Below are 10,744 nucleotides of genomic sequence, written 5' to 3'. Positions count from 1 at the left end.
CAACAAGGAGAGCAGCGTGAATTTGTATGCTAGCATTTTAATTTCAAAAGACATTATTAGTGCTTGCGTATGTAGCTTTGAAAGGATTCGTAAGAATCTGCTTGGTTGGTTCTGAGAAAAGGACCTAGATGGTGGGTGGTGGTGACAGGGCATGAAGAAAATTAACTTCTCATTGCATAATGGTTTTTAACATTTGTTTGCTTATGTTTTTAACTTTTAAATTTACGTTGTGGTTACATATTTATTATCAAAAAATAAACCAGATATAGATCCAGAGACATAGAAGCATAGAATAGACTGATGAATCTCAGAGGGAAGGCAAAGGGGTTGAGGGTGGGATTAACCAAAGAACTCACATGCATTTATGTATAACCCATGGACACAGACAATAGTGTGTTGTGGGCCTCAAGGGAGGGAAGGGTTGGGAGTGAAGGTGGTCAATTAGGTAAAAAATGGGGCATCTGTAATTGTTTCAAAAATAAAGATAAATTAAAATATTAAAAATAAAATAAAATAAATAAACCAAATAAATTTAAGTTATTTTTAAAGTAAAAATACTTTAAAATTCTGCAACCTAATTTGTTGCAGAATATTACTGTTCATTAAAATTTCATCTTAAAATCTTCCATATGGTGTCTTTCATACTCATGATTTTAAGAACAATTAAATGCTGATAAATCTCACATATTTACATCTTCTCTTTCTTTAAACTTGAGATTTAATTGACATATACTATGTATTATTTGGGGCATACAACACAATAATTTAATATATGTATGTATAGCAAAATGATCATCATAATAAGTTTAGTTAACATCTGTTACCACACATAGTTACTCTATTTTCTCTTTTGAGTTTCAGACTCATTTACCTCAAGGCCTCCCTGCATATCTCACAGACATTTCAAAAATTGACAAAACTAAACAATTCTTCCTCTTACCCTTTTCTTAGAAAACTGCTTCTCTCCCAGTCTTTCCCCTTCTCAGTAAATGCTGTCACCTACACCCCTTATGCTCAAGGAAGCTATCTGGGAATTATTCTGGACACTTCCCTCTCTCTTAAACTCTATATCTAATTAATTATGGAGTCCCATGGACTATCTCATATGTATATCTTATTCCTGTCTCTGACTCTCCGGTGAGACCAGTATAGTCCAAGCCATCCAAACCTTCTTAATGCCATTTCCCTCAAAACTTCTACTAAAACCATTTAGTTCAAAGTAAATCCTGCTATTATTCTAACAAGAAAGTCAATTTTTTTTCTTTTAAGTCTTTTTAAATATATAATTGCTGTTATTTGCATATATGCTTTCTTGTTGGATTATAATCTCAATGACAGGAGGGATTGTATTATTTTTTTCAGGCTCTTATGCCTATAAACTAGAAAAATCCTTGGCACATAGTATATGATTGGTTAGTTATTCTCAAATAAATAAGTTAAAGAATGGATGAACTGCCCTGGCTGGTTTGGCTCACTGGATAGAGCGTCGGCCTGGGGACTGAGGGGTCCCAGGTTTGATTCCAGTCAAGGGCATGTATCTTGGTTGTGGGCACATCCCCAGTAGGGGGTGTGCAGGAGGCATCTGGTCGATGCTTCTCTCTCATCGATGTTTCTAACTTTCTATCCCTCTCCCTTCCTCTCTGTAAAAAACCAATAATATATATATATATATATATATATATATATATATATATATATATATATTTTTTTTTAAAAAGAATGGATGAACTTCTACTTGGTAGCAAATGATATTCTAGACTTAGTACTTAAGGCATAAATCTGTCTTAAGATAAACATTTGCCCATAGATTTTTAACAGGACAGATATAAAATGAGTACAAGAGAATAGTTTCATGTGCAAATAGGGTGGATATGAGCAAATATGTTTGCCATGGCAGGGAAGGGACACCACTGAGGGCATATATAGATAAAAGGAAAAGATGAAGAACAGGTTTAATTTTTCCACCTGAAAAATGAAGTGTGTGAAGTAGGTGATTTGCTATAATTATAAGATTCTGCTTCTCAATTTTCCCCAGGCCCTGTCCTACAAGGTTGCAATGGCCTTAGATCTTTCTCCTGGGGCATATCAGGAACACATGATATCCGGGTGGTAGGCCCCCCTGGGGACGGCAAGTGGTAAATGGTCCTCAGTTCTGGACGAGCCCATTGCGAGGCCACAGCCATGGAGACCCCTTCTCCACCACTAGTGGCCGGGCGTCCCAGGCTGCCTATTGCTCAGTCCACAGTGTACCTGAGACTGAGGACATTTTTTTCTTGAAACAAACAGTAAACAAAACATGAAAGCAAAATAACTGAAAAATCCTCTTTATTAAATAACGAGCGAATAATCTATATATAATCCCTGGTCTGTTGCACAGGAGTGTTCCCCCGTGTCCTGCAGAGGTTACTCCACGTGACCCAAGTGCAAGCTCAGCAGCTGGTTGAATGCCCTGTGATACTTGTGAAGCTGGCTGGGGAGACACACGGTTCGCACTGGCATTCTCAGTCACTGCGCAGGCAGGAGAAAATGCACCATTTTCAATTCACAAAGACTCTGAAGAAGAATTACCGGCTTCCTTTAAAATGCCCCTGTTGTGCCTTCCTACACATCTCTCCTAACAATGAAACCAGCTGTTACTCTTCAAGATACGTGTCACTTTCTTTGCATTTGGGTCAAACTCCAACTGTGACGATCCACTGAAGAAATAGAAAAACCCTGCAAATACAGACAAGGGAGATAGTGGGATGTTTTTTTCAAATAAATAAATTTGGCAACATACAAAACCTCAGAATAATAGATAACTAGGAGTGCAAAGTGTTTTAGAATGTACTATGCACCAGGGACTATGTATTAAGCATTTCACATGTGGTGTCTCCCCTCCCCTAACCCCGCCCCCTTTTATTTCTGCAACGGTCCTTTGAGGAAAGTATAGCCAACCCCATGTTCCAGGAGCAAGTTGCAGTTCAGACAGATTTAAATGCTCAAAGGAAAGGATGGAGACAGCATTCCATCCCAGCTCTGTCAGATAGCAAAGCCAGGCTCCGGGTTATTAGGTTATTCTGCTTCCAATCAGAGGAAATTCTCTGCTCCCTGGGAAATTATACTCCCTTTATTTTCTTTCTTCTTAACACTCCTCCCTTTTCCCCACATGGAGCCGGAGGGGCATTCTGGCCTTGGAGGAGCCCAGGGGACCCGCTGTGGCTCTGCCTTCCTGGTGCTATGGCTACTCTGCAGAGAGACCACCAGCCTCCACCCACCTATGCTTGAGTAGGAAAGAAGAACTTTTCAAACTTTGGGTGCATGGAAATATAAGTATTTGCAACTGACTAATGTGGCCAATGACTGACTACTCAAGAAAGGTAGAGAAAAACCTCCCTGGGCATTGGTAGGAGCGCCAGCTTGGCGAGGAGGAGAAAGCCAGCCAGCCAGTGTTAGGTTTGGCCACACCACGTGAGGGGATTTTTATACTGACTTTGATTTTATCTGGATGTATAAAGTTAAGCGGAGAAATTTGTGTTACATATCTTCATAATTCAAAACAACTTATTATATGATTGGTTAAAAATTCGTAAATTTGTATGATTGGTTAAAAATTCGTAAATTTAAACTTAGGGAGGGAGGAGATAACTGGTTAAAGAAAACCTGCTATTAAAAATTATTTCAATTCTCTTTCCTCTGATGCTATCAAATGTTTCAAGGGCCTCATTGCCAATAAGATAAGTATCACTTACCAAATGCTTCAAAAACAGCATCAACCTTTGGGCCAACCCCTGGAAAGTCTTCCACTATTTGCCTGGGAAAGCCCGGATCCATTGACTGTTTCTTCTCATCAAATCTGCACCAAATAAAAGAATGCAGCTCAGCATTGCATAGAGGCCAGGTTACCAAAATTCTTAAACCATGTTAGGTTTATGTGGAATTGTTAATGTGGAATTCTAGTAAACTTTCCAAGTACTGCAAGTAAATGATAAACATGCTTAACACTGCAGAAATATGTGACTTTAGTGGTACTGTAAACTTAGCTCTTCAAAAAATTATTTTTAAATTCTCTTCCCCCAGAACAGAAGCAACATTTTGATCTAGAAAATGCTGTTCATTACTATATTTCTTAAGCCTGGGCAGAAAGAACCTTAATCATCTTTCTATCACAAGGACATGAAGGTATGAACAGATACATAAAGTGAGTGGAATCAATCATCTAAATGCAAATTTCAAGTTCCCCATCATACCTGGCTCATATATGCCCTCCTGACCCTGCACAACGGGGTTTTCTATGCCAGTCTCTTAGAAAAGGGGATTAGAAGAAGAAACAAAGCACAGGAAATGCATTTTGGACTCATTGGGTGGAACCGGGTTGGTCTGCTCAGATGTCTCAGAGTCTGGGCAGATGACTAGGAATCAGCCTCCCTATGAGTCTTGGGTTCTATCCATGAACCTAGACTGCCTCTGCTCATTGTCCTCTGAAACAGGCAGAGGCAATTAGTCGGTGAGGTTAAAGGAAACCGTTGAGAATCATATAGTAAAGTTGGTAAGACAAGACAAACACCCAACAAGATAATGACTAGACCTTTGGGACAATGGCCTGGATTCTCAGGGCTTCTTTCAAAGAAGAAAAACCCAGTTGGGTTTGGAGTCCAGGAGGGAAACCTTCATAGAGCTGGTGAGACTTAAGCCAGGACTTGAGGATGGGTGGGGGTGGGGCAGGTGCAGGTACAGGAGAGAAGAGGGCACTTCTGGCAGGTTGGGCAACGGCACAAAGGGAAGCTCCCTCCTATTGTCCATGGGACTCAGAACAGAAGAGCTCATGAAATGCCTGTTTCCAGACACTGCTTTTTAGAGTAAGCACCTCCCTACACTTGTCTAAGGCCCCATTCTTCCTACTGAGAGGGAAGCAGAGCTGCGTGAGGCAGGGGGTTTCCTTAGAGAGAAAAACATGTCCCTGAGTAGACTCCATACACAGTCATTCTGATCGCATATTACCTCCAGTATTTGTCCTCTACAAAGAAGTATGTTTTCTTCTTTTGTTTATCAAAAATGGCTGCATCTATTTTTTTTACACTTGGCGGAAAACCCAGGATGTGGATGCCTCTAGGGTAACCTGCTTGCACCTCACTTCCTCGGACGGCCCAGAACTGCTTTCCTGTTTAAAAAATAATAATTCAGAGTCACATGGAGTTTATAACAGTTAAAACCTTTGGGCTTTAGAAATATGTTTCAGCACCTTTGGTTTTATAGTAAATAGGAAGCCAGAATTTTAGATTTACTCACCAGCTCAATGTGGACATTTAAAAAAAAAATTGTTCATTGAATGAATGAATGAGCACAGATTGAATGAGGGAATATACAACTGAGCAATTTATATTACTGTGCTCATTTTTATCTTCTGCAAAATATATAAATAAAGCAATACCAGTCTCCATCATTACATCATTAGCTAGAGTACTAAAGTAGACAGAATTTGTCACAATAGAAAAAATTAAAGGCCTATTCAGTTTTCCTGTGAGAGGGTTTATTTCAACAGGTTAAAAAATTATTATATAATAATTACCTTTAAAAATGAAAATAATATCCCTGCTAGTCACTTCATATGCAGCATCCATTCCTGAAGGAAGAGATGGCCAAAACGAAGAGATCAAATAAAATCCAGGTTCAAGAGTCCTTAGGGATTTGCGCCAAAAGTGCCTGGAATACATGTAAAAAGAAGTGAAAATTGAAAAACAGTCTTCTATCTTTAGCATATTTTCCTGCCCAACCCATCTCCCCCCATTCCCTCAGCTTCTAGGCTGGGTGACTGACAGAGATCAGGTATATTGCCACTGGGAAAATATTTTTCTTTTTTCTTCAGAAAACTGCACTAGACCTCCTGCCATAGGATTACAGAATACCCGTCTTCCGTGAAGAGAAAGTTATCCTACAATGCAAGTTAATTGGCTGACTATAAGCCTTAAATTCCTGCAACTCATGTAAAACAGTGTAAATGTTATATATCATCTTTTACGTTTTCAAAAAGATAGGCAGATGTGTGTGTAAGTATCTGACTTAAAAGCAACCATGACTTATAACATTTGGAAAAATTAGAGGACAAAAATTAAATAATGCTGTGTAAGTCTTCAACAATGAACTGGACAGTTTTAGGAAAATGTGGGAATTGGAGCACCAGACCCAAATCATTTCAGTTCAGAGGAATCATTTTTGTTTATAATGTGTAAAAGCCTCTATTAAGTTTCTGTTTGTTTTCATTTTCAAGGGTTGCACATCAAAAGATGATTTCCTGGTCTGACCTGTCTTTAAAGAACAGGATTTCTCCCCTCAGGGTGGTGACAGCGTCGAAGGACAAAGTGGGATCACACATGGCCGGTGTCTGAGGACTTGCGGATTCTGTGGGCTTCACAGGGTCATCAGGGGAAGCAGGTGGAGGTCCTACAGAGAACAGAGGTGAGGATGCAAACATTAGGAGGGTGTGATGCTTCTGTCAGGGCATATACTTCCCAAACACTCCCAAAGGGCTTTGAGCTGACTGCAAATGCTTCCTGCAGCATTTTAAAGCTTTTCTGAGGATCATCACGGGGAAGCTAGGATGCCTCATTTCCCCAGCATCACTCACCATACAGGGACTGAATGCCAGTCACATCATCTTGAGAAAGGCGGAATCTGGCCAGGTCTGGGGATGAGTTGTAGACTGAGTACATCAAAGCTTCAGGGTAGGTCGAGTGTCCGAGACCCAGGGAATGGCCAAATTCATGAGCAGCAACGATGAATAAATTGGTCCCTATTTAGGAAATCATAAATAAGAGTTACTTATGTCTTAAATGCATGTACATTACAGATGTCAGCTGTGTATTGTATTTGTTTACTTTCAGGAAGCACACAGGGCTTTTTATGCCTTGAGTTTTAGTGGCAGGCTGTTTTTTCAAGGCCTGTTAGTGACATCAATCTTTGAGACAAAGTGTCTAGCCATGTCCAACTATTCCTCTCTCAGGAGCCTGTTAACTTTATGAGAACCAGGTCCCTTTTCTTGTACTCTGGAATAGAACAAACTTATTTTTCTTCATTTGTCAATGAAAAGCTAAAGACTGTCTTACTGGATTAACCTTTGTTGGTGACAGTCTAAATTAAATGAATCACAGTTTATTTATCTCAATTTGAAATCCTTAGACAGTCTTACTGCCATTATTTGCCATCAGAATATTGCCTGCATAATTTTTCTGCCTCATGATGATTATTTAGTACATATTGGCTCCAAAAATAATAATGATAGATGTCACAGAATTTGTAAAATTGATTTAAGACATAACATGCTCAATCATGCCTAGCATTTGTCATCAGAGATTTGGGCCACACAAGCACTTGCTGTATTCAGATTTTTTTTCTTCATGTTATAAGAATAAATTAGAATGCTGATAATTGGAAGGCATTGGGTAATTAGGACTGAAATGCCAAGTAAGTGGACTTTACTTTTAAAGTTCTCATTTGCGACTTTGCAGGAATGTTCCTTTGAAGGAAGAAGTTGCTAATTCAATCAAACTAAGGCTTTTATCCAGCATTAACTAACCTCACATTTGTACTCTCTACAGGGATTCTGTTTGTATTTTTATTATAAATCCCAATTAAATTTCAGGAGTATTTATTTCAGCCAATTGTTTGAAACTTTGGAAGCTATACCTCAAAGTATCCTATATAATAAAAGGCTAATATGCAAATTTTTCCCTCCACCAGGAGTTCGACCAGGGGATGAGGCCTGCTGGCCAACCACCCACAACCCCTCTCCTCAGCCAGCCCAGCCCAATTGGCCCTGATTGGGGCTGGCCGGCTGGACCCCACCCGTGCATGAATTCATGCACTGAGCCGCTAGTCCAGTTATAAACTGAGAAACATTTTATTTGGGGGTTGCTCCTTTCCTTCAGAATAAATCCACAATAACCCTTCTTAACCTAGAGAGAGTAAAATGTTATTCTAACTAGAAAAACCTGAACTGAAACCTCAGTTTCTGGAATTTAATTCTCATTTCTGTTTGGGAGAGTAAAGAAGTAATTGGGGGACATTTCCCCAGTTGGATATAATCAATATCCAGGGCACATGTTAGTGTAGATTCAATGGGATACAATCTACAATTTGAATATCTGCTATTTGATATAATGAGAAATTGTTTTTACTGATGGTTTAAGATCACACAAGAACCAGATTAATCAAAGAAATACTTAATGATGCTTCCTATAATGTTCTCACCTAGATAGAAAATAAACATTTTTAGACATCTGAAAATGTTGTTAATAATGATTACAACAAAAATATATTCTGCTGGTCCTTGACCCATCAGCAAATATAAAACAACCCATTTCTTGAATGTTCTTAGTTATTAATAATTTTCCAAATATAAAAAAAAATCATTCTGAGAGACATAAAACTAACCTGATGTATCCTTTGTCCATTGTTCGTCATCATCAAAGTGAGCATCTCCATTAATCCCTGGCCCGGGTGGATAGGCATGAGCCAAAACCTTTCCAGGTCCATCAAAATCGAAAAAGTCTCCATGTTCTAATAGAGAAAAAAAATTTTTTACTGGAAAGAGGGGTAACTACAATCACTTTGGAAACTTTTCCAATAAAATACCACCAAGTAAATAGATGCACTTCATGTTTTTGTTGTTAATGTTGCTTGATTTTGTTTCTTACTTCTAACTGCAAAAGTGATCATTATGTCAGCCTCTCCTTCATAGATCCTGGAGAATGTCAGTGGAGTCACTTCCTCCCAGACTTTCAGAGCTTTCTCAATGGTAGAATCAACAGCATCTCTTGGCAAATCCAGTGTGTAATTCACAATCCTGAATGAGGACAATTGAAGAAGATAATATTTTCTCCTGACATAGCCCTTTGTAAAATCTCAGTATTATGTGGAAACCTCTCAGGACCCATTCATTACCTGTAGGTGAGGTGAGTCTTCCTCCACTTTGGCATGCCGGGAAAGGTCCTGAATTCTCCGATGTCAGGGACTCCGCACCTGGGCTTGCGCATCACCTCCAGCGTGTCTGAGTCCAGCTTCCCTGTCACCTTCAGCCCCAGGAACTTCTGCATTTCTTGGATTTTTTTAACAACAGGGCTACTGTCCTTCCTTCTAACAAACTGTGTTGTGTCTTTTGCAAGGTTGTAGTAGTTTTCTAGGTAGTGCTATTGGAATAAAATGTGTAGTTTTTAGGTCATTCTCAGGACTTTTTAGGCTTTTGGAGGACATTTGTGCAGTTGCCCACTTCATCTATTTTAAGCATTCCTCTGGTTTGATGAAATAAGTGTCACATTCTGTTTAACTTTTTAATTATAGACTCTTTTGTTTAATCTTTGTAACTAAATAATCTCTACAGCTTAGTTTATTACCAAATTGAAATTAAGTAGAACATTTAACTATAGATCTAATCAATTTAAAGGAGAAAAAACAAACCTACTTCTCTGGGCATCATTGTATATTTCAGGTATATTTATCCAGTTCCCTCAATTTTCTATTTTGTGTGTCTCACAAGGACTTGGCTTAAGAAAAGTAAATGGATAAATCCCTGTGTCTAAACATGACACTAGCAACATAAAAATCTAGTTATTTGTACATTGGATGAAAATATCTAAAGGCTCCCTATGGGGGAGGGGGCATCCAGATCAAGTCACTCCAAAATGTGCCTGTGTGATATGCAGATTATTTTGAGCTAAAGGCAACTTTAGCCTCCCACCCTGAACTTCCAGAGAAACTTCTGCCTCCCACCCTTAACATCCAAGAAGAATTTGAATTAGAGGGCTTGCCCATAAAATACTACCACAGATAACCTTTTGGACCCACCTATATGTGAGGGCAACCTGTTATTTACTAATCATCTCTCCTCATCCTGCAATGACCCTTCGAGACCCCCGAGGTGCATTACCTCACTCCTAGCTCAGGATGCCTCATACACCTCAATCCCATTTCTGTCTCTGAGCCTCTCCTGTAGGTGGGGTCTCTGGCTCATGGATGCCGAGTTCCCATACATCTGTATGTATGAAATTCCGTCATTTTCTCTTATTAAAAAAAAAAATACCCAAAGAAATTCCAAAGCAAGATACATCTCCTCCACTCTCCTTGCTATGCCGTCTGTGACCTTAGGAAAACACCTGGCCTTCGCTTTGCCCTACATGACAGGAGGTGCCCAAACTGTGTGAAACCGAGACCTCTCCCACATGCAAAACTCTACATAACTCTCTGTGCGTGAGCTGGCCATGCACCGTAATTCAAACCACTCTGCACGCGTTTTATGAATGGGAAGCAGAGGTGGTTTCCCCACTTGGCCCTGTGAATGAGCGTGAAGGCTGTCTCCCTTAGTTACCTGAACTAGGTCCATGCTGTCCTCCTCCTCCCTTGCAGCTCTGTTCAGCGGATGGGCTGAGCAAACTGCCAGACTCAGCAGCAGTAGCACAGGAAGATTCTTCATTGCTCCAGGCTGCACTCAGATCTGGGTTGTCTTAGTGCCTTGCTCTTTGCCTATCCTCTTCTAGGTCCTCCCTCTGGAGCCTCACCTTTATAGGGTGACAGTGTTTGTTTAGATCACCCTCAGCAGCTTGACTCACCGTCGCTGTCATCCGGAGAGCAGCAGAACCACTTCCAAAAATCCCAAACCCAACGTAGGATGTTACAAGCTACTTTACTAATTTCTCTCAACCTTTCCAAATTTGCAAGTCAAAATAATGATTAATCTCCAGGAAATGCTTCCTGTATTACGAAAGAAAAAAAC

At 39.7% G+C, this 10,744-nt stretch overlaps 1 protein-coding gene across 2 annotated transcripts; it reads right to left on the bottom strand.

Annotated features, from left to right (window-relative positions):
• Positions 1-2,308: 2,308 nt before the first annotated feature.
• LOC118664459 (stromelysin-1-like) lies at positions 2,309-10,508 on the bottom strand. 2 transcript variants are annotated; one of them, XM_036324573.1, is made up of 10 exons: positions 10,340-10,508; positions 8,920-9,164; positions 8,673-8,821; positions 8,410-8,559; positions 6,605-6,769; positions 6,282-6,420; positions 5,549-5,682; positions 4,981-5,140; positions 3,732-3,835; positions 2,309-2,715 (listed from the first exon to the last, which is right to left on the bottom strand). In XM_036324573.1, the coding sequence occupies exons 1-10, from the start codon at positions 10,442-10,444 to the stop codon at positions 2,615-2,617; spliced, it is 1,452 nt and encodes a 483-aa protein (XP_036180466.1). In that variant the 5' UTR covers positions 10,445-10,508; the 3' UTR covers positions 2,309-2,614. The 2 variants fall into 2 exon arrangements, with proteins under 2 accessions (XP_036180466.1, XP_036180467.1); XM_036324574.1 differs by having other exon boundaries at positions 8,410-8,535.
• Between the last annotated feature and the right edge of the window lie 236 nt (positions 10,509-10,744).

This window comes from Myotis myotis, unplaced genomic scaffold (genome assembly GCF_014108235.1).
Source record: "Myotis myotis isolate mMyoMyo1 unplaced genomic scaffold, mMyoMyo1.p scaffold_m19_p_10, whole genome shotgun sequence".
Taxonomy (NCBI): domain Eukaryota; kingdom Metazoa; phylum Chordata; class Mammalia; order Chiroptera; family Vespertilionidae; genus Myotis; species Myotis myotis.
This window is presented reverse-complemented; position numbering and strand designations above follow the sequence as displayed.